The sequence below is a fragment of the Parasteatoda tepidariorum genome, chromosome 5, assembly GCF_982258835.1.
Source record: "Parasteatoda tepidariorum strain Cologne lab strain chromosome 5, Ptep-v5.0, whole genome shotgun sequence".
In the NCBI taxonomy this organism is placed as follows: Eukaryota; Metazoa; Arthropoda; class Arachnida; order Araneae; family Theridiidae; genus Parasteatoda; species Parasteatoda tepidariorum.
This window is the reverse complement of record NC_141759.1, coordinates 100597209-100622670: the sequence shown is the minus strand read 5'-3', so window position 1 is coordinate 100622670 and position 25462 is coordinate 100597209. Positions and strand designations below refer to the sequence as shown.

The following is a 25462-nucleotide window of genomic DNA, read 5'->3' as shown; positions in this document are numbered from 1 at the left end:
ATTTTTTTGTCCTGGTAATCAATATATGATATTTAACTAATTTTTAAAAATTGGAATTATATGGAGTGGGAGAGACAGAAGGGCACTAAGATAAGCAGTTAGAGAATCTCTAATTTACTCGTTTATAATAAATCATTCTAACAAGTTCAAAAAGAGAGCTATTTGTTGTAATATATATTTTTTTTATTTAAAATTATTAAGTATAAATACACATAATTTTTTTGTTGACAAAAGAATGATAATATTTATTGCACATAAGAGTTTGAGATTCATAAAAGAAAAAAGTTATCAAAGTAAGACAAACATACAAATAGAAAAAGAGAGTAAGTTCTCACAATCAATTTGTTAAGTGAACTACAGGTGTAAAATGAGGATATACCTTCTTTGCAAATCATACAGATGAATGGTTGAACTGAATCCATTTAAGAAAAAGACATGTTTCTGCTTTCTTCATCTTTCATAGTCACTCTAAAGTAAAATTAATTATATTATATGAAAATGAATTACAAAAACCAACAAACAGAAAATATGATAAAAACAAACTATAAAGCAATCACAAACTGAGAAGCATCAGAGGAATTGCTTTCACAAGTTTAGTTTATGTTAATAAGGTCAAATTTTTTAGACCTATATTGCGGTTCCAATATTTTTTTTAAACAATAGTAACATCTTAATTTGAATCAGTCAATTTATAAAAACAATTTTTAGGTTTAATCTAGAGCAGCATAATTATCTGACAATTGACAAAATTATTAAAGTTGTTTCTTTTTCTAATAGTTTATCATGAAATTGCCGATCTTGTGCAATAGCAGTAATTTAAAAAAAAAAAAAAAATATTCTGTAGATTTTTACTTACAATATTTTTAGCAAAACAATTAACTTGACAATATAGCAAGTTTAACCTTTTAGACAACATTGTGCTTAAGCATATCATTCCCATACTAACATTTTTTATGACTATTTTTTCAACAGTATTAGGGTCCATAGCCAAATCTTTCAACAAAAAATAGCACATTTTAAATACTTTTTTAGCATTAAAAAATATTTTTAAGTACTACATACATTAATAAAATCAAAAATTTTTTTAAAGACTTCACATGATTATGATAAAATAACTAGTTTTTGAGAAATAACTCTTTTCTTGATTACATTAGCCACCAAAGATAGAGAGATTTTTCGATTCAATTTTAGAGGATGAAAAATGAAGTCTGAAATTGAGAATATCTTGCCAAAATACAGAAGAGTGCAAGAATCTCACCTAACGCAGTTCAGTATACTCACATGCAGATTTTCTGGTATTTCATCAAACATGCAACATGATTGGTGCTTTCATACGCTGCGGACTAACAGTAAGCCAAAATGCATTCTGTTTGAATGAATTGTGAAAACATTAAATAGAACAATGTGAAAACCACGCTTTTTCATAATGCGTGGCGGAAATCAACACAGTAAAGAAAAAAAATTCATTTTCTAAAAGGGAAAATTATGCACTTTTCAAATCACAAATAAAAAAACCACCTTTACGTGCTTTTAAAAATTGAAAATAAGCACCTTTAAAAAAAGCTATGCACTATGAATGGATTAAAAAAAGTAGTTATTTCAATAAAAAAAATTTTAGAATGCTTTTTGATCTTTCTATACAAAATATAAGATTTATAGGGAAAATAGGACTTTTTCCCCTGAAAACGTATTTTTAAAAATAGAAATTATTGTATGCATTCTTTTAAACAGTTTTTCAAAGATGAACTTTTTTTGGGGGGGGGGGAATAAAATACATAAAGATAAAAAAAAAAATTCATTGTTTTCCCAGTTACTAATGTAACAATTGCTTTGGTTTATACTTTAACAGGATAATGTTCATAATTTCAAATAAATGATTTATTTGTTCACAATTGCTAATGGATTTCAATTAAAAAGTCAGGGTTCTGCAAAAAGAAGTTTTAGATTATTAGAGTAAAAGATTATTTAGGGTTCTGTAGCTGAAAAAAATGGGAACCACTGTATAGAGAATACAGAATTAGAAAAAACAGGTGGAAATGGCCAAAAACGATCGGGAAAAGATGTGGATTCACAACGAAATTGTTAACAATTAAACCCGGAAATTTGTGCATCATAATTATGTACTAGAAAAATCAGAGTTTGAAACACAAATTGGAAAGCGCCAAAAAACTATAATTTAATTATAAAAGTTATAATGGAATTGTCCTAGGGCCGGGGGGTAGGGCACTGGGCACATATCCAAGAGGTCATGGGTTCGATCCTCGCCGGCCGAAGACGCCCTGTGTAGTAAATGGTGACTGATGCACGTTAAATCTGTCGAGTCTCAAAGTCCTCCATGTTCCCACAACAAATCAATACCTCTGGGGGTACTGATCCAGGAGTTTCCTTGTCTTCTGGATTGGTTCAAAATTACAAGGCTACGGAGTTGAACGTAAGTAGTCGTAAATCCATGAAAATGGGTCGGCTGTTCAACGACGGTTATAAAATAAAATAAAATGGAATTGTCCTGAATCCAAATAATTTGAAATTTGAGCATTAGAATTATGTACTAAACATTTTTTAAAGTAATAAATAGCAGTCGGAAAACTATAATTTAATGATAAAAGTTATGTAATCGCCCTGAATCGAACGTGTCAAATAGTGATAGCTCAAATCGTACTCACATCGTAATAAAAATATAAAGAATTTGAAAAACTTTACGAAAGGGGCTGAAAAAATAGTAAATAACTAGTGAAAGTACAATCAGCAAACAATGAAATTACGATAGAATCATCACAAATCAAACACGTCACGTACTCCCAGATCGTAATACAGTATTTATCAATATACCATATCAACGTTAATAGTACCGTTTGATAAACTAAGTGAAAGAGGCTGAAAAAATTATAAATAACTTCTGATAGAACTATCCTCAAAAGAAGCGGAAATACAATAGAATCGTCTGGAATTTTACATGTGGAAATTTTTTTTATTAATGGCTGAGTAATAGCGCTTCACGCTCTTAAGTCACAAGTCTTGGGTTTGATCGTCGGTCTGGGCAAGATTGACTCAGCCTTTCATCCCTTCAGTAGGTCGACAAGATGAGTACCAAGCATGCTTGGGGACTAAATGCTGGGAATTCCACTTTCCAATAACTACCCAACCGGAACAACTGTCCCTGCACCCCAGAGCCCAAGGTCAAGAAACTGAGATGAGCACAGTAGGCTTTGGTGCTCTATGCGCTGTCGCATTATTGAGTTCAGTAATGCGACAATTCCCAGTTTTCCCTGATAATTCCCAGTTTTCTCTATCGTTGGATACCCAGATTGAGTTTACTTGCATTTATAAATGCAAGAATTTAGTAACTTGGTTACTAAATTCTGTTAATAAAAAGTTATAAGCTAAAGGAACTTCTTTTTACAAATCACACCTAATATTTTAACATCCCGAAGATAAGACATATAGCCTTTCCAATTTAACATCCTTATTTCAAATCGCGTAAAAAAGAGATCTTTTAAAGGGTCGAATCAACAACATTAAAAAAAATATACACATCAAACAAATATAAACAAGGGTGGAGGCTTTGTCTCAAAATATCGGTCATAACCTTTAACACCTTACACAGTAAAATCTAAAATTAATAATGTTTAATAATAATGCTTGAAATATAAGACATTTTACAAAATATCATTAAATTTAAAACTATATTTTTAAATCAAAAAAGTTTGATTACCTGTTTCACAGATGAAAGACAAGTCTGATACAATTAGAATAATAAAACTAATCAGTTTTAGAGTGATCATCTTCTTTTTTGGGTTTCCTGATTGGATTAGCTTTACATTCCTGATACAAATTATTTAAATTAAAGCCAGCAGTAACATTTTCCTAGGTGGAAAAAATACCTTTGTCAGGATCAACAATTACATAAATAATAGTCAGGAATAGTATAAAGAATTAAAATATATAATTTAACAAAATTTCACTAAGTGATAAGAGTTAAAACTTCAATGAATCAATTGGGGGTTAAACTTAATAACAAACTTTACAAAACATAGGGTCAAACTTAAATTTACTACTTATTAAACCTTCAGATTATAATAGGGTTTGCACTGTAAGGTAAAATTAATAGTCATCACTATCTACAGGACTACTAAATATAAAAAGTGGGAATTAAAAAATTGCCCAGTCTATTAATTGCCATTTTTTTCAACAAAATCAAATTACTTTATTTCACACTTGTTTTTTTTTTATTTCCTCAGACATAAAGTCATTAAAATATTTAGATGTGTTTACTTTCTAAATTTAAAATATATTTTAACTGAACAATAAAAAATAATATGGTTTTCTGATTATCTTTCGTTTAATAACTTTTTAATGTTTCCTTTTCAATGATTTAATTATTTTGTTTCGCATCAATTTAGATTCAACTTATTTTAAACTTTTTAGAATTTTTGTGAAACTGAATTTGGTTATCAAAAGTTTAATTTGAGTCAAGTTAGTTTCATATTACATTTTTAAAAAATTTAGTTTACATAATCTAATTAATATAATATCACTATTATGATCACAATTATACCAGATATTTTTTGGTAATGAATAAATTGTACATTTGTTAATTTTTCTATTGCATTATTGATTCAAAATCACTAACGCTAAATTTTACATAAACTTGGATAGGTCAAGATAGTTTTTTTTTTCATTTTAAAAATTGTTTACTATATTTCAAAAATATTATTAAACAGAAATTTCTTACATTAATAATCTCAAAAGTTTTTTTTTAATTGCTTAGAATTTTCAATTTTTGAAAAAGTGGCCACTTTTAAAAATGCAACTTCTGGTCACTGGTCAGAAACAAAATTTCTTAATTTTGCTCTATAGCATCCACTCAATTTCAGAAGTAAATGTCACAAAATTTTCCAGAAAGTGTCATGAAAATTTCAGACTGCAATTTTTATCAAACCAAAAAGATTTCCTCAGAAATATAAAACTTTTTTTTAATTCAATAAAGATCAAAACCTAAGTTTTGATTTTAAAAAAAGTGCCAAATACAGTCTAAACTTATTAAATCAAAACCGTTTAGCATGAAATATAGCTTTACATGAAACACATGTTTACTCGTGTGTCAGCAATCAATTGTTATTGTATTTTCAGGGGTAATTGCAAGCCAACTCAAAAATTCTGAAAATTTGAGTAAAATCATTAATAACGCATTTCAAAAAACTAATGTCGTTATAAATTTAAATCATTGATTTTTTCAAAATATGAAATTCTAAATAAATTACTTAAATTATATTATACAAATAATTTAAATGAATAATTATGTATAAGTTGACTTTTATCTCTAATCACATTTATTATTCTACCAGAAAGAATATTTACAAATGAAAGAGATGCCAAGTATTCTAGTTCTAATATTTTTAAATTAAATTTACTAGAATTTTTAAACATAAAAGTGATCAATGATTTCCGGAAACTTCCCGACCGCAATCATCCGGAGTAAAAAATCCGGATTTTTTTTTTCGGAGCACAATCATCTCTATATTTATCAAAAAAAAACGAGAAAAAAATAGAAGGAAGATCTTTATTAATGGAAAGATGATGCAGTTGGTAGTGTAGATCGCCTAATTGAAGTAGATAGTAAAAACAGGATAACATCATAATAAAAATTTTATTTTTTTGCAGACATCGAGTTGTTAAATAAAAAGAACGTTCTCCACGCGACATATTAAGCAAAATAATGAATTTTGCGTAATATAATTAAGGCCATGGGAGATAAATTTCCCACAACAAAGTCAAATTAAAAGTAATCAATGCTTTGTAGTACAGGAAAGATCCATTATAGGTGCATTATCAAAAAAGAACAGTGCCAAAAGAAAAGCCAATTCAGCCAACCTCACAATATCTCATGTAAATATTGAAATAATTTGGCTGAAGATTGAAAGGCAAATAGTTCGTTGGAAATCAAAGTAAACCTAATAACGTATACGCTAATGTTGACTGCGGTAGAAAAAAGTAAAATAGATTTTGATGTTCAGTTGTTGTGACATTGAATAATTCGTTATACACTTGCACTAAAATAAAAAGATAGTCACTACATTTAGTGAGAAAAGCATTCGCTCTTATTATAAATTAATTATATCATTTATTTATTTAAAGAGGGATTAGGAAAAATGAAATTTATAAAATAAAGGAAATTTAAAAGCTAGGTAATATGTAATGTCTTATAGTGGGATCATGAGTGGGTTAACAGTGAGCTAGTCACACCAGTTTTAATATCCAACATATAACAATGGCGCTAGAGAAAACTCCAGTGAAACTTTATTTACTTCTAACCCTGATGCTATGTACAGTGCATAAAATAAAAAACAGACCAAACTAAGTAAATTTTAATCTAATGATCAGATCTTCACGTCTAGGACTCAATTTTAATTATTCAAGGGGGTGACCTCAAAAATGCTAAATAATTAGTGCAGACGATAGTTTAAGTTACGAAATTAGACACAAAAACGTTCTGCTCTAAATAAACATACCCTTTTTTTAAATTTAAAAATATGACTATTTCAAAATTCGATTTCTCAGAAACTATTCAACAGATTTTGCTCAAATTTTGTATTTTGCCATTTAAAATTGCAATCTTTAAAATGGTGTAAAAAATTTTAGACTATACAAATCAAAATTTTATCGACTGTTCTAAAATAAAATAATAAATATTTACCAAAAGTTATATTTTGCATGGAAATATCTATGGATAAACGAGTTTTATAACAGTGTGCAAAATTTTTTTCAATTCACTTTAGAAAGTTCTTGATATGGTGAAATATGCAAAAGTAAAATTAACATTAAGGGGTTCAAACTTTGGATTGCTCTCCTGACCAAACTACTAAGACCATATTTCCCAGATCGTGGGCTACCATATTTTGGGGGTCAGAAATCCAAATCCTTCAACAACAACAAAAAAGAGATGTTTATTCAAAGAAAAAATGTTTTTGTGTCTGATTTTGCAACTTAAAATATCGTCCGCACTAATTTATTTAGCATATTTGAGCACCCCAAATCACAATTAAGATTGAGTCCTGGATCGCAAAGATCCGCTTATTCGATCAAAAGGTTTTAGGGTGGTCTAATTTTTATTTTGCAAGCTGTACAGGCAGCCTGTAATTTCACTCTGTCAACATCTTTGTTTTACTTTTTTTTCCTATTGATAACTATTATCTCTTTTTTGCCCCTGCATATTACTATATGAACATGCGTTAAATGAGCTGAAGCTAAACGAACAACAAGATTTAATAAACAAAAAGCTTCAACTCTAATGTTCTTATTACAAAAAAGGAGTACAATTGTATTAATAATTGATAGATGTCATATATAAATATCTGGAATGAAAGTTTGATAGATTATTTTAAATTAATAAATGTCTTTTGACAATTAAATTTCAAGTCAAAGACATAACTAGTTACATTATATTTAAAAAATAAGTTGATTCATACAGAAAAGTATACTTCCCTATAAAGGAAAAGTTTTATTACCTCTGAAAAGAAAAACTTTATCAGTTTGTAGTTAGCATCCACTGTTGGTCTACGGCACACTTCTTTGCCTTTTTGGAAAAGAATAACAGTCGGAAGTTGTTTTGAAAAGGCAGATGTACTCACATGGAATCTATACAAACAAAACAAAAAAATTAGAACTTGTATTCTAAGCTGTTCTTTGAAGGCTACGTGATGCTTTTTAACAAATAATGTACTATTTTTAAAATTATTTTAACAGATACAGTCAGATCTATATTTAACAAAGTCGTTAAGTCCCGATAATAAGTTCGTTAAATAGAAAATCACCTTTCAATAGATCTTACACAAGACAAAACAGGTTTTAAATTCATTAACACTAGACATAATTAAAATAGCAATTGATACACCTTTATCTTGAGCAAAACATTATCCGGCGTTACACTATCATGCTACATACATTTTCAACTAAAAAAAGCTAAATTTATATATAAAATTATAGCTGCTTTTATTATAAAAGTAAATTTTAAACATACATTGCTACATGCGTTCTTAAGTTTAATTGTTACTGATTAAATCCGTTAATTTTGTCTGAGTTTTTCGTTTGAAATAAATAGAGAAAGGGACTTTACTGCTTTCTCTAAAAGCTAAGTGGCTTTGAAAACCATTTCAAGGTCATTACCCCCATAAAACGCGTCAACAAGTTTGAAATATTTCGGGAAATAGGGAAAGTGGATCTCAAAGAAAAGTTTGTCGATAAGTAATAGACAATTCACTTAGCTATTTGGAAGTTATTTTACGAAGAAATTTCTAAAATGTTCTTGGTTCCTCGAAGAAAGTCTCAAAATGGAAGTCCATTAAATAGAAGTTCGACTGTATTTATGTCTATTAAATTAAGCTTCTGTCTATCTTCAACCAATGCCTTCTACAATATGGGCAAAATGTGAATGGGAAAGAGGAGCCACAGTTTTGTGAAATTTTTAAAATCTAATTTTTTTTTTAAAAATTATTTTAGAACTGTATTAATTGGACTCATGAAAATAAGCAAAAATTGAGAGTTATTGAATTATTTTCAATAATTTTCATATAGTGATTTCCACATTGGTAATCCATTGCCGAAATTAACAGTTTTTTTTAAAAGAAAGTTTAATAATTCTTTTAGATGCTTAAGCTATTTATCTATTTTAAAATCTAGACAATTCTTTTCTGGATTACATTAACATTAAATAAAATAATATACAAATAGTGAAAAATCATATTAGTTATAGTACTTAAAGTTTTAAAATACAGTTGGAATTATACTTCACGAACTTCTATTTTGCGATTTTTTTCGAGGAACCAAGAACATTTTGGAAATTTCTTTGTAAAATAGCAAAGTGTATTTTCTATTTAACAAACTTTTCTGTGAAATCCACTTTCCTTATTTCCCTAAATATTTCAAACTTTTTAATGCATTTTATGGGGAAAATGACCTTGATTTGATTTTCAAAACCATTTAACTTTTAGAAAAAACAGTAAAATCCCTTTCCCCTTTTGTTTGCATTTCAAACGAACAAACTCAGACAGAATTAATGGATTTTATCAGTAGCAATTAAAACTTAAGAACGCTTGTGGTAATGTATGTTTAAACTTACTTTTATAATAAATGCAGCTATAATTTTATACGTAAATTTAGCTTCTTTTTTTTTTTAGTGGAAAATGTATGTATCATGTACTGGATAATGTTTTGCACTATTCTTGCTTTCCATGCAGATTTCTTTTATGGTTAAGATTTATAAAATAAATTAGTTTACAAGATAAAAGTGTTTCAATTGCATTTTAATTATGTCTAGTGTTTATGAATTTGAAACCTGTTATGTGTTGTTTAAGTATTTCAAAAGGTGATTTTCTATTTAACGAATTTTCCAAACAAACTTATCATAGGGATTTAGCGACTTCTTTAAATAGAGGTCTGACTGAAAGGTATACAATTCAAAGCTAAAATATTAACCTTGTTTCGAAATAGTATAGATAGTTTTGAAATTATAGTTACATATAATTATTATTTGTTTAAATCGTACAATATAGTATTCATTAAAATAGTACATATAGTTAAAACTGTGCTTTGAATTTGTAAGTTTTTCAAGCTTTTCTGAAGCCACTATAGTATCTTAAAGATTTTTTAAAAATATGTAATAATTGTAATGTAAGAAGGAAAGAATGAATCGAAGGGAATGAATGAATGCATCAAAGGAAAGGAATGAATTGCTATTGAAATAAAAATTTAAGCTTAAATTGAAGAGTAAAGTTGAAAACACATGATGTGGAATAAATTTTATACCACTGAAGCTTCTAGGATAAGATAGGAACCCTTTAGCTTTAAATTCATTCAATATCCAAATTAAAAGCTGAGTGTGGAACATTTGTTAGGATAACTGCCTCCTACCTGGTAGGTCTAAAGTTTAAATCTTCCTTAAACTAAAATTGTTTTATTACATTTTTTATTTAAAGAATATAAAATAAATGAAAATATTTTTTGAATTCATAGTGGAATCTTTATCCATATTCCATTCTAAGTTAAATTTCTTCTCTTGAATTGAAAAACATAAAATACTAAAAATAATTTATTAATTTTAAACTTTGTTCACATCTTTTTGTATGTAAGTACAAATAATCAAAAAAGTATCAAAATAATAATTGAGAAAAAAGCAATTGTCAAGTTCAAATTCTGTAAGAAACAAACAATAATAATAATTTTATTTCAAAAAGAATTTTTTATAACTTTTGAATTTCACCTATAAATTTTCTTTCACTAAAAAGCAAAATTAATACTAAATAAAAAAATACCCATTTAATTCTTTACTTTGAAATACAAAATGAAAATATAGCATTTTTATAAAAATATTTTCCTAATTAATTTTCTAAAATTAAAAAAAATAAATAAAATTATTAGATGAGTTATAAATCAAAGATTTTAGTCAAAAACAGTGGAAATGTTTTACAGAATTACATGAAAAGAACAATAACAGAATTAAAGAATCTGACAATTACACAAACACGTGTAACCTTTTAGAAAACTGTAAAAGCTAGTGTAACATAAAAAACATAGATATTAGAAAAACAAAATTTTAAAAAAAATTATACTTCAGTTAGTTATTAGATGAAAATATTACTTTTCAGCTACTTCAGGGAATCTAGTGGCATCTAATTTTCCAAACTTTAAATTATCAAGTCCATATCTGCAAAAACAACATTGATTTTTATGGAAGCATAAGATTATTTGTAAAGAATAATATCTTATAATGATAAATATATAGCTGCCATCATAAATTGAAAAATCCATCAAATTTTACAAATTAATTAATTTCAATATAATTCTTGCATAATGTATAGGGAATTTTAGGGATTTTTATAGACATCAAAATGGAAAAACTCAAATATTTTCTGGTCATGATTGGCATTAAATATGTTTAAAAAATTGGGAATTATGTTTACTCATAATTTTTAAATAGTAATAGGCATTTAATTCCTAAGAAATAATTAAGATTTTTTAATTAATTTAGAAAGGGACTTTTGAATAAAAATAAGTTGAACAATTTAGAACAAAAAAAGTTTTTAACTGATTTCTATAAATGAGGTTTGTTTCATTATATATTAGTAATACTTGTTTAAATATTCAAACAAGCAATGATCTATAAAAAAATTCTATTTCAATGGGGATTTTCTTTAGGAAACTTACTCAATTTTAGGGAATTTTCAAAAATGTACAAAAACCTGGAGAATTTTTATAAAGCCAATAGACCAAGAGAAACTGGCAAAATCCAGTAGAGTAGGAAGATATGTAGATAACATCTATACCATGTCCAAACTTAAAACTTTCAGCAAACACAAAATCTCAATAAAAAACTTTTTGCACGCAATTATAATTAACTCTTAAACACTGCAATATTAAATAACTCCATATCTTAACTAGTTTCAACCCTTTCTTTGTAAACTATTTTGAAGAAATTTAACCATCACTGATTTTTTTAAAAATGTCTAAACTTTCATAAAATTTTATACTGATTATCATACATACCAGCATGCCTGAAAGTCAAATGCAGTGATGTAATCGCAGGAAAAGTGCGACTGTGTGAAGCAGAGAAAGAAATTCTTACATCATTCTTTGCTAGATTGACCAGCGAGTTACGATTGTGGAATTGTGACCTTTCTCTTTTTTTTTCCTTCTTTATAAGGAGTAATACTAAATAATTTTCTGCAGTGTTGAAAAAAGTTGACTGCAGGGTAAAATAAGGCAACTTTGACCTTTCTTGCTTGCAATCAGTCATATTAAAAAATGTACATGATAGGGACAAATTTTCCGTGAACAACATATTATTCATATATGTCCTTATATATTATATATATTTGTCCAGTTCGTGAAAATAATGTAATAATATAGATAGATTGATGCATGAAAATTTATAAGTTTAAAGTTTCATGCATAATAATACTGTCTTAATTACATTATTGTAACTTTTACTGCTAAACAATCACCAACTATATTTTCACTTTCAAAGTATTTGATTTTTAAAGCATCATCTCTTGAAGGAAATCATCAAGGGCAAAAAAACAAACAAACAAATAGTTCAAAGAAGAAAAAAAAGCAAATTATCCAAATAATTTTCAACATGAAGATGGGAGCCGTAGTGGCTCAGGGGATAGAGCATTAATCTTTCAATGAGGTGAACCAGGATCAAATCCCAGCGACGGCTGGTCAATACGAAATTGGCACGCGGCTCGCACCGAACACAGTGCTGACACAAAAAAACCACAGTGGTAGTTGGAATCCCCTAGTCATCAGGCTGACCATGGGAGGTTTTCGTGGCTTTCCTCTCCATGTAATGCAATTGTGGGTTAGTTCCATTAAAAAGTCCTAAACGAAGGCAAATTTCTTCCAATACTTGATCCTCGAGTTCCCTTGTCTTCTGGATTGGGTTCAAAATTACAAGGCTACAGAGTTGATCATAAGTAGCCATAAACCAAAAAATTGGGCCAGCTGTTCAATGACGGTTATAAAATAAAATATGAATAAGGGATTTTTATGTCCACTGTAAATCTTAAAGATAAAAATAACTTTGTTTGCACCATTTTATACCACAGTGAGTGCTCAAAATGATTTCACAATTCAGATTTTAAGTAACAAAATGTTTATAAATATTATATATTTTATTTTTAAATTTAAGTCAAAATAATACTTGTCCTCCCTCAAAATCAAATTCATGGTCATATAGTGAGACAAACAATAGAACATACTTGTAATTTGCTTAAAAAGAAATCTTACTTGACAGACATTTCAGCAAAAACAGGTGCAAAATTCACACAGTTGGAATTCCATACAGTGTAGAATGTTACTAACCATGTAACTCTTGTATCCCTTTTCAGCTCATCCTACATATAAAGAAATTTGGTCTTGAAAAACAAATTACATAATAGACTAGAAAACAAATCAGAAAGGATAAACAAAAAAAATTTATGAACTGAAAGTTTGACCACTTTCCAAGAAAAATGAGATAGCAGACACAAAACTGAGAAACCCATAAAACAAAGTAAGTACAATAAAACAGTGTTTTCCATATAGAATAAATACTGAAAACAATTTTATTTGTTACACTTTAAACAAAAACAGAGTAGCCACTAGGACTGGGCTATAAATCGATGCATCATGAAATATCGATTTAATGCATATATGGGCAAGCCGATATAATGACTTTTGTTTTAGGCAATGCATCAGAAATCTGATTTAAGCAACCGATAGTGATTTTAATTTTCGATGCATCAGAAATTTGATTTAAGCTGCCAAGAGTGACTTTCATTTTCAATGCATCAGAAATTTGATTTAAGCTGCCCTGCCGAGAGTGACTCTCGCTTTAGGCGATGCATCAGAAATCTGATTTGTCGTCATGTAAGACAACGCTCGTGTTTAACGATTTAACATGTGCGAATCTCGTGTGAGAATCAGCGGTGAAATAGAACGCTATGCATAGTTTCGTCATGCGCCATTTTTGTCTTAGGAGGTTCACTTGAAGATTATTTCCAGCTGGACTTACATAATTTTGTGATTGCTGTCCACTTTATTTTGTCGGGATTTAACGTTTCTTGTAATTTATTCACTCAGTGAGACTTTTGCTACTTAGCGATCGTTTCATTGCGCATTATTTCGAAACTTCTTCTTCTTCTTTTTTTTTGTCTGTCTCTCGGGATTTAACGATTCTTGTCAATTATTTTTAGTAGACCTACTGTTACTTGGCGGTGATTGTTGTGCAATCGCTGTTATGTTAAATTTTTGTTCTGCAATCAATCTATTAATGAGAAGAAAATATGAATAAAAAAAAGACACTTCATTGTTTTTTCTTTAAATTTTTGTTTTTCATTTTAAGCTATACAATTTAATAGGGGTATATTGTATTTAATTTTTTAAAATTTATTTAATGCGCGTGAGTATAAAAATTTGATAGAATTTGATTATTTTTAAACAAATAAATACTCAGTAGTTTTTAATTATGAAAAAAATTTGGCTATTAGTTAAAACAAATTTTTTTTTTAATTGAATAAAAAGTTAAGCAATGTTTTGATGCTTTTTAATAATTTAACAATAGTACTTAAATTTTTCTTTTTTAAATTTTTCTTAAAATTCTTTCAATACTTGTTTGTATCATAATTTGTTAGATAGTCAGTATCATTTTGAAACAAATAAATCCTTAGTCTATTTTATTTTCAAAAAAAAAAAAAAAAAAAAATATCATAATAATAAATAAATAAAAAATTTTATCTTTACATTCATCAAGTATAGAATTAGAGCATTAGTTAATGCAACTTTATTAATTAAAGTAAATACATTAAACAATGTCTAACAATGCTTCAAAAGGGCGATTTTTTTCAACAAATAATTTACAAAATGTTTTACTAAAGTAAACATTTCTTTTGTTTGTTTTTTTCCTTTTAATTTTTAATGCATGTATGTAAAGTATTTTGTTATTTTTATTATTATTTTTAAACGAATAAATCTTAAGTCATTTTTAATTTTAAAAAAAATTAGCTTTAATTAAAATTAGCCAAGCTTATTTTTTTAAAAAAAAAAAAAAGCTTGGGTTTGTTTTTACTTAATACATTTTTTTTTGTAATATATTTATTCCTTTTATTTATTTTTGATAAATTTAAAGACTTCTGAAAGATAATTTTTGAACATAAGCTAAATCACCATACATCGCTATATTGCAATGTCTAACAGACGATGCATCACATTATAAAATTTCTTACATTGCCCAGTCCTAGTAGCCACTATAATCTGTAAAAAAAATTTTTTTATTTTTCCTGTACATATTAAATATAACATATAAAGAGGAAACATACAATCACTGTGCTCTTGCGTGAGCAGTATTGGGCAGAAAAAACTTGAGAAAAAAGGAACGTGGAACAGCTGATGAACATACTTAAAACAAATAACGCTATAGTAAATGAAATAGTTTAATACAGCTGAAATATCATCCTTAAATGTCACACAGACTGTACTTTGAGTAGTTATCATTTTTTAAAAGACGAAAATAAGAAAAAAAAGTCCCTGCATTTCCCTAGATATTTTAGGTGATTTTTAATTCCCCTGTATTTCCCAGGTTTTCCTTGTGGAGTGGCAACCGTGAAAAAACCCATGGCCTATATACATTGATTTAATTATCGTTGTAAGGAGAAAAAAATAGCATCCACACGTTTTAAAAGTGATACATGCAATGTTTAACAAAAATGAAACTACTTTCTATGTTTTGAATTAACTCATTGAATGCTTCTGTCAAAATATATATCTCATTTCCGTGTTTTGTAACATTTAATTTAAATCAGAAAAATAATGTAAAATTTGAATGCTGCATAGTAGGTATAGAACTATTTTTTCCTTTTCTTTCCTCTTTAAAACTAATGAGAAAGCTGCAGTAAAAATATACCTCTAAATTGGGTCCAGTAAAATAGACTACATTTTCTGGTCCTTCATATGTAGGCTCTGGCAAAAGCAAAAGATGAACTAGAAACAAAAGAATAGCTTTAGACAGACAGCAGTTTCAGAAGGAAAAAAAACTTTGTGATTACTAAAACTAAATAAAACATTAATTACAAATTATATTACAGTAAAACTAGTAATATTAAATAAAATATGGTATCGGTCATTGTTAAACTGTTGAACTGTAAAGTGCTTGACGTTGCGCACAGGTCCTCAGGCTACAAAAGTGGAGGAGTTATCCCTTTCGCAGAGGACTAAAATTGCAATGGCATGTCTTCGGATTATCCTCGGGGGTGTTTTCCAGACCGCCAATAACCCATTGTGCAACTCTAGTGAAAGTAAATAAAATACCTACCTACATTATGTAAAATTAAATTTAAAAAAATATTTTAATAAAAATATTCAGTTACTTCAGTTTCAATTTTTATGTATCTTCCATAAATAATTTTAAAATGTCATTTCTTATTAAACTCTCAAGTAGAATCAAATCTTACTAGGAGGTGAACTACTTGGCATGGATGATTTCTTATTAAATAATCAGAACTAAATATTTTGAAATAAAATGAGACTAATTTATAATCAGTAAATTGTTAACTGGACTAAAATCCTTCTAAATAAACTATATCATCATCATAGTTGGCCAGACAGCCCAATGTAGGCCAATGCCTTCCTCTGAAGATTTCTCAATAACAAATTCCGATTTATTTCTTATCTCCAATTCTTTTCACTAGTTGCAAGAAAAACCGCAAAATCTTTCTCTCAAATATTGTGATACATATTTTCCTCCAGTTTTGTCATTGTCCAAGCTTTAGAAGCATATGTCAAGACATGCCGGGCAAAAGTTTTGTAAATTAAGAACTTTGCCTAAAAAAAACATCCTAGATTTAACAAATCTTCTTAGTCCACAGACAGCCCTATTTGCCAGATAGAGTCTGTTTCCAATTTCAGGAGACAGTCTGTTATCAATAGTAATTATTGATCCTAAGTAAGTAAAACTCCTTGCTGTTACAAATTTATAAGAATGAATTTTCAAGATAGGGGACTCTGTTTCCTGAGAATAACATGTATATTGTTTTCTCTATATTTATGACTAAGCCCATTCGACTATTCACACATAAACTATACAAAGAGATTAATTCAAATTTTTGAAACAATTAATCTCCATCATACAAAATTTCATTTCAGCTCATAAAATTGATCCTCTATTCCCTTTAACAAAACTTTATCATAAGAAAGTTTTTAATCAATTAATATTATATAAGAATCCTAAAAATTCTGAAGCAACAAATTATTTAAATAACTTTCGCACAATTAGTGGATGGCCTCCTGTTCAACTTTAGAACTTGTTCAATTTAAGAATTTTTGCAACTTTAGAATTATTGATAAAATTTCTTGATCAAAATAAGGGAGAAGAACATATTTCCGCAGATCCCAAAAAATGTAGCTTGTCAGTAATAATGATAATTAGGGTGGATTTTCACAATGAAGTTACAGTAGGTAATAGACTGCACTTGTAGGCATGACACAAGACAGGCAAATATGGTTGATTAATAAAATACTGTACATCGCTTACAAATCTGTTTTTTATCTTCTGAGAATTCAATTGATAAATTGCGTCACTACTGGATCAACTTGTCAGAAAATAAGGCATTTAAAATTGTTAAAATTATCTTGGAATAACGGAATATACGAATCTAAGTTGTGATTGAAAATAGATTTTTCAAAAACAGAATTATGCATGAGATTGCACAAAAAGAAAGAAAAACATGAAATAAAAAAAATTAAAATAATGTACCAGAAAATTATCAGAAGAATTTAATTTTTTACCTTTTGATTTTTTTTTTTTAAACCTTCATACAAATCAATTGATAAATTGCATCACTACTGGATCAACTGGTCAGAAAATGAAGCATTTAAAATTGTTCAAATTATCTTGGAATAACGGAATATACGAATCTAAGTTCTGATTGAAAATAGATTACTCTACTACATAAAAATTACGCTATTAAAATAAACATGAAAGACTTTAATAGCAAAACTAACCATAAAAACTTCAGTTTAACTGAAAAAAAAAACTTATTAATTAAAACTATTTAAATGGCATCCCTTAACAAGCCACATTGACTAGACCAAATTGACAGCATCTGGATTCAATCTTTATAAATCCATGGTTTAAAAGTTTCATTTTATTAGAATTTATATGTTATACATTTTTGCAAAGTGTATCATTTAAAAATTTCTGTTAAAGTGATTATTTTTGCAGGATCACCAGTTCAAAAGACCGAGATTTGATGTAGAAGAACAGTGACTTGTAAGCCACAAGTTTGAAAGACCACAGGATTCGAGAGAAAGATGAAAAGAGATTAAAAAATGGATAGTTTAAGTTTTTAATATACTTTGGCAAAAATTGGATGTTTTTTCCCCCTACTTTATTTCAGAATTATATTTCACATAATAAGTGTTGTTTAACTTCCCACCTCAATGTTCCTGATTGGTTATTGAATGGTTATAAAACAATTGTTTACTGGCATATCATAAGAAAAATCGATTTCAGGTTCGTAAAATTTATGATTTCTTTTTGTTAGACAAGAAAAATTTAGCTAAAGAAATGCCTATGCATATTATACCTTGCTTCAATATTATTTCTTCGGTGTAATAAATAGACCTGTATAATATATATGAGAGTGCGAATATTGTTTGCGGGAAATTTGTCACCATCAAAACTGTTTTTTTCTTCTTTTTACTATTATTAAGAAGAAAATTATAAATCCACCTCTTCAAAGATAGTTTGTCTTTTTTAAATTCACAAGGGGAAAAAAGAGATTAATTTTCATGCCATTTCCTACCAATGCACACTCGATTTAAAATTATAATCACAGGATTTAAAATCACACATCACAATTCCTGTTTACATGATTTAAGATTGCTCATTGTGTTTCATATTTTCAAAGGATTTAAAATCTGCCATTATGATTCGTGTACAAATGACTTAAAAATTATACATCGGAATTCGTGCTCAGGCGATTCCGGCAGTTTTAAAATCAAATATTGAGATTTGCATTCACATGATTTTAAAATTCAAACATCAAGATTCATGTTTACATGATTTTAAAATTAAGTGTCAAGATTTGTATTAGCGTGATTTAAAAAACACACATTAAGATTAATATTCTCAGAATTTAAACAAATAAATAAAATCTCGTACAGATTTTTTTTTATTAAAACGTTGATAACATTCTGTGGATAAGTGCTTCCAACATACTTTTTTCTTGCTCAAATTTCAGATATTTTTTCAATTATTTAAAAAGTGTTTTTGCGCATAGCATTTTTGAATTTCCATTTTCAGCTTCGCTGGCCTTATGCTCAACCCTGTGGTATAAACTTATAAAAAGTTCTACAAAAAATTTTTTTTTTTTAAAATCCATGATTTTCAAAACGAATTTTGCCAAAATGAGGAGAAGATGAAAGAGTTCAAACTAGTTACAAGAGTTAATCACTGCATGCAGAAAGTTTTTCATTCTACCTAAGTCTGGCAATAGGATTTTTTTTTCAAATTAAATGTGACTTCTAAAAATCTAAATATTCAAATAAATATATTGTTATAAAAAAAGCAACTACAATGAAACATTATAAAATATTTAGTGGTAAAAGTATTGAATTTTATTCTGTACAACATTGCACAAAAATAATGTATATTCTATGGTACATTAGAAAATGCAAATAAATAAATACTTACCTAGACATAGAACTGAATAAATAACTCCAAAGCGGGGGTCAGTGTAAAAAAAGAGAGCTATATTTGCCAATTTAGCATACATGCAAAAAGAAGACAAATACGGAATCATTTGAACAGCACCTAAAATAAAATGGACAGAACATTTAAAAAAAGGAATTATTTCATAATAAAAACTAAAATATCACCAATCAATTATCCAATGCTTAATTAAACGACACTTCAGTTATCCGACACCAATTTTTTCTGGCGCGATTATTATATTAGTATAAAAAATGCCCATATCTGACTTTTAAAAAACGACAACTAAACAAAAATGCAATGCTAATTTTTTTATTAAACCATTGCATTGTTGCTTATGATCCAAAAATAAAATTCAATTGTTGCATTGAAAAGCTTAATTATTTTTACTACTTTTTTTCAAATAGTTTTGCTCATAGTTTAAGATTTATATACTTAAAAGTCCTCCCAATTATCCAATGAATTCAATTTTCCAATATACCCTATATACAATATACACGAATTTCAATTTCTTTGATGTAATGATTTACAAAATTTGAAAAAGGAAACAATACGTGTGTTTTCTCTCCCATCAAAATCCGAGATAATCCCTCATAATATTGTACCGCGTCCTCATATTGTCATATTGTACCTCATAATATTGTACCGCGTCCCTGATTATCCTGAGTTGCCTCGGGTACGTATAAATTGCAAATATTTATCATCACGAGAAAACTCAGTTGCAGCAGAATTTGCCAGTACATTTTATTTTATCAAGTTTTTACTCAGTCGGAAGTAAAAAATATAATCTGCTGTGAATGGAAGATTGCTAAGTTTTATTTCGTAGTTTTGCTGTTGAATATTGGGACTGAACATGTGATTTGTGTGATTGTATATACAATAGTTGTTGAATTTACATAGCAATGAGAGTAAAAAAAAAAAAAAAAAAAAGGTAAATTCCTTCACTGATGTTTGAAAAGTATCACTTTCTGTTGTCCCTTGTTTTAAGAACTATCATACAAAGACTAATATGTAGCTTTTTTCATTTGCCTGATATAACTCGGGATTGTAAACTGATGGTAAATTAAATGTTTCTTACTTATGAAAAAAAATTAAAATTTCAACTTAACACCTGTGCATTATGTTTTTTTTTAGTTCCATGTGTTTATTAATAAAATAAAAAAATATGTTGAATTTTTGTATTTTTTTTTCTCTTGAAATAATAGTAAGGGAAGGGGTTAAAAAAAATTCTTACATATATAATTAAAAAGTATTGTACTAAATTAATATGGAGGCTTTATTTTATGGATACAAAGCAATTCCGTTACTTTAAATTAGTAACATATATATTTGCTACTATTCAAAATATCTTGCATAAAGATATTAATGCTAGGGAGATTTGTGTCAGAAAGCCCCCAAAAAATCCCACCACATTTAAGGATATTTTGTATGAATTAAAAAGCAGCATTATTTACGGGAAAATAAAATATTAAAAATTGAGAATTTGGTCACTCGATCCAGAATTTGTAAATTTCTCTGCATTTCAAAGAAAGTCGACATTTCACTGTGTGTACAATGTTTGTTCAACAAGATTAATAAACTTATGATGGCTAGAGAAGAGAGCAAAACGTTTTCAGTTAGAATAATCAATATGCAGGGGTGATTGTGGGACAGAGAGAAAAACCCTGAAAATTTTCTGTGCAAAAAATCGAAATCAATTTATATACCCTACATGTTTCATATTTAACATAACTTTTTGAACAAACATTTATAATTAAATGACCTACTAATGCAGAATATCACACCTTTAGAGTATCTAATTCAAGAAAACGATATTGGGTTTTAAAATTTCGTGAATATGAATCGCGATATTGAATTTTTATTTTTAAATCGCATGAATACGTATCGCAATACCGGATTTTAAAAACACGTAAATGTAAATTGCGATATTGCATTTTTAAATCAAGTGAATATGCATCGCAATGCATATAGCTTTTAAATCAGGTAAATACGGGAATCGATGTTGGATATTAAAATCGCGTGAATAAGAATCCAAATATTAGCAGACTCCAGTGTGTTTCCAAATATCTAAAAAGGTTAAAATTTGCCAGATCAGAAGAATAAAATTGCCGAAACAATCACGTAAGATGTAATTCCTCATACAATTAGCAAAAGAAAGTATGTAGACGTCTCGTTAACGGGATTTAGAAAAAGCTTGAAAAGTCTGCAACCAATGGTCTTGATTTATGCGGAATTCTGTGATATTTGCACAAAAATTGCATGCCCCGCTCCTAGTTTTTAGACCCAGAAGAATGATACCGGAATGAAAACCCGGAATACAATCACCTCTGAATATGTTTCCAGTCTTAAGAAAAAGTATAATCAATATAATGCATTACATAATATTTTTTAATAGAAATATGTTCATTAAAATCAATACTGAAATATATTTACCTCTCTTTTTAGTTCTTAAAAATACAATGACAGCAAGGAATATAAGTATTTCTGTTTCTTTCTAAAATATAAACAAAAATTTAAAGCCATAAAAAGTACATTCACATAAAAGTAGATTTTTGATAAAAAGTTATCAACTAGACAAAAATTTTGGGTTGGAAAGTTTTCGACAATTGACAGTTTTATCTGATTTTAACCCTGGTTTTATCGTCATGTTAGAATCCCCTTCTTGACAAAGTTTCTGACAAGTGCAAAAAACCCAAAATTTTGATGTAAGGATAATTATTAGCTGTAATATTTAAGTATTTATAAATAAAGATACAGATAAAATTACAGAAAATCAATCATGTTCTTGAACTATTTTGATATAAATCTCTCTTCTTGTTTTGACAATTACTGTCAAAAACCCAAATTTTGATGTAGAAAATATTAAATAATTATAAATAAAAATGCGTAAAATTGAAATTTATCCAATCTGTTAAATTATTGAAAATAAAAATACAAAAACAATTAGCTTAATAAAAAAACACTCAACATTCACCTTATTCATTATATGTAAAATCAATTTTCATTTATACTCAAATTTTAACTACTTATAACTTTTTTCAAAATATTTTTGGAAAATAAAATACATCTGATTTTACACAATTCTTGAATAATGCATGCGTTACAAAATAACAGAAATCTATATATACATTGAATTAGTAATAATTTATTAAATTAAATTTAAGATCCCACTTCTAAACTAAAGGAATCCAACCAAAAATTTCCCCAAGACTGCCTGAATTTCTTCCCAAGTTTTGCTTCTGCTATCAGACATATTCTGCTTCTCTGAATATAATTAATAACAACAGATATTGAGAATCAATAAAAAAAATTATACCTTGAGATCAGATAATTATTGACTAACACTTTAATTTTATCTAATTTAAAAAATCTGCCTAAATTGTAACGTTAAAATAAATATTTAAATTGATAATAACTTGGTAACTCCAATTACAATGTTGATGGCCAAGGATAATATTTAACAACTCATAGCCATAACAGTATCATTATCCAAATAGTTATAATATGGGTCCTAAAACATTAAGATTACCATTAGAAAAACAAAAAAGTATTTAATAGATAGCTTCAATAATTTTGGCTACATTTTTTATACATGATATATAATGTCAGTAATAATTATAGTAGTATATAATGCAAGTAATCTGCATGATTAATATCTAATAAAATGCATCTAATGTCAAAAAAAAAACGTCTCTCAGGCTTTTGAATTTCAACAGTTTAAGACACTTTTTGACAGGTTCTTGACGAGTCTTGTTAAAAACTAGTTTTTGACGTCAAAAACCCAATCCTAAAAAATTTAAATACCTAGAATTTATTACATCTCAAGAAGACTAGGCCTAAAATAAGTGCAAGTTAGAATACTGGAAGAATTCTATAACTTGAAGTTCTTAGAGCGCTCATAAGTCTTCTTTCAAAAATAACCAAAAAAGTTTAGCATAATTTAATTTTAAGAAATTTCATCCTACAGATTTTGTTATAAAAAATGGTATTTTGTTGAATCAAAATGCTTTGAAACATCTTTTAATACATAAGAGTTTCTAATGCAAGTCGACTTTACGTTTTATTTTTAACTTCTTCATTAAAATTAAAATGAAATATACATTTAGAAACTGACTGCATTTGAAGTAGAATGGTCAAACTAGATCAAGCAAGAATGTTCCCTAAATTTCCAAAAAAAGTCAATCAAATTTCATTATTTTTAAAGATATAAACTTTCTCTGATGTAGTTCGCTATTGCGATAGAATTATTTAAAAATATTGATGAAATGTTTATTATTAGATATAGAATAATAATGTCATTTGGAAACTATGGACTGGATCATTTGAAAAGTCTGCAATCAAACCTGTTTATACTTCAGCAGCTGAAGGAATTTGGAAAGCCTTACAAAAACTCTGCGTTACGAAACTCATCTAATCTTCTGATGTCACTAGTTTGAAAAGAGTTAAATCAAATTTACACCATTTCTGAAATCTAGAACTGTGTCTTGATTATAGATGTAAAATACCTGGATTTTTATAACTTGATGCAAAAATCCTAGGTAATTACCCTGGTAAATACCCAAAATTCATATATACCTGGGTTTTTATTAAATGCTAAAATTATGTTTATTGCTGATTTAATTTCACTTTCTTCAAATAAAAAGTGCATTAATCAAAAACAATGATATGTTAAGGGGACACTTCAGGTTCAAAATGATTTTTTTTAAATATCAACCAATTTTAATGAAAATTTCATAGATTGTGAATAAAGCATTTAGGAAGATATTCCCAAAATTTGAAGCAAAAATATTAATTTGTTGAAAAGTTATAATTTTTTTAATAATTTATCCGCAAGTAAAATTACTAAATGTTCCAATATTTCAAAATGTTTCCTGCGCATGAGTTTTTATCGTAGCTGTATGAAACTCATTTATATTACAGTTTGAATAAGTATAAATAAAATTGGATATGTTTGAACAACTTAGCACTTAATTTTAAACAAATAAAAAATCAAAATATCATAGTCTTTATATAATTTTTAAAAATTGAAATTTAAATTACAATTTAAAGTAATTTAAAAAATATTCAGTGAGTATTCAGCTTTTATTTATATCACATTGGTTACGGAACATTAGACCAATCATATATATGAGAAAAAAATAAAGATTTATTCAAAACTCATGCGCAAGGAACTTTTCGAAGTTTGAATATTATCGTAAAAAACAACATTGAGAAAAAACAGTTTAACTATAAAAACAGACAGTTTACATAACCTTGTTTACAAATCTTGAAATGCTTATAACTTTGCAAAAAATGACTGAAATTGAAAAATTTTTCTTTTAAATTGTAGCTAGATATAACTATTATTTTTTGAAACAAAAATTGAAAAAAGTATAATTTGGTCGATTTTTGGGTTTTTCATCGTGAAGTGTCCCCTTAAACAGGTGAATGTTAGTAATAAGTGTACCAGGTCTGGATTACCCACTAGGCCATGGGGCCCATTTGGACCCCCAATCATTAGGGGCCCCCTTAAAATGGATTTTTTGAAAATAAATTTTTAAGAAAAACAATGATTTTTCAATATGTTATTACTTTTTAGTTCTAATTTAATAATATAAAGTAAAATTTAATTTATTATTATTTATTTTTATTTTAAATATGCTTTTAAAATTAAAAGATATATAAATACTTTAATAGTTGAATAAATAAAAAAATATAGGAGAACAAAATTTAATCTAAGGGCCCCAAAAATTGGAATGGCCTAGGGTATTCCAGAAGTTCCCTAGTTTTCTTGATTGGGCTTAAAATTAGACGGCAACGGAGTTGACCATTAAATAGTTGTAAACTCTGAGTTGGGTCGGCTGATTAACTTGTCAGCTTGAAAAATAATATCACATTAAAAAAATATTAAATTTTGCTAAGACTCAAATGAAATACGATGAAGCGCATTGTTGCTTTTTCAAACTGAAAAAAAAATAATAGTTAAGAATCACTATCTGAAAATAAGTTTATCATCTAAAAATAACTTACGAACTCAAGTTCGCACCCAGATTTTGGGTATAATATAGAGCAGAATGGTTGTACAAGTTTGGTGAACACATACGTAACAGCCAATACAACATTAAGAATATGATGTGGATGAATAAGTCTTTTTAATTCTTTGATAGAGAGAATACTCATTTTGCTCTATTTATAAAAATTTAATCAAATAGATCGAATACTTAATTGAAATAACTTTGG

At 27.6% G+C, this 25462-nt stretch overlaps 1 protein-coding gene across 1 annotated transcript; it reads right to left on the bottom strand.

The window, feature by feature from the left end:
* Nucleotides 1–161: 161 nt before the first annotated feature.
* LOC107440608 (thioredoxin-related transmembrane protein 2 homolog) lies at nucleotides 162–25402 on the bottom strand. The gene is made up of 9 exons (XM_043049092.3): nucleotides 25253–25402; nucleotides 21677–21737; nucleotides 19226–19345; nucleotides 15437–15513; nucleotides 12784–12890; nucleotides 10634–10699; nucleotides 7506–7635; nucleotides 3713–3864; nucleotides 162–468 (listed from the first exon to the last, which is right to left on the bottom strand). Exons 1-8 carry the CDS (start codon nucleotides 25400–25402, stop codon nucleotides 3760–3762), a joined length of 816 nt encoding a protein of 271 aa, XP_042905026.1. The 3' UTR covers nucleotides 162–468; nucleotides 3713–3759.
* Nucleotides 25403–25462: the final 60 nt, after the last annotated feature.

Excerpts from the sequence above, each read along its gene's own strand:
- LOC107440608 (XM_043049092.3), bottom strand. The coding sequence starts at position 25,402 with ATGAGTATTCTCTCTATCAAAGAATTAAAAAGACTTATTCATCCACAT. Across the intron at positions 19,346-21,676 it reads TTTAAGAACTAAAAAGAGAG|GTGCTGTTCAAATGATTCCG; the intron begins GTAAATATATTT and ends ATTTTATTTTAG. Across the intron at positions 12,891-15,436 it reads TTACTGGACCCAATTTAGAG|GATGAGCTGAAAAGGGATAC; the intron begins GTATATTTTTAC and ends CTTTATATGTAG.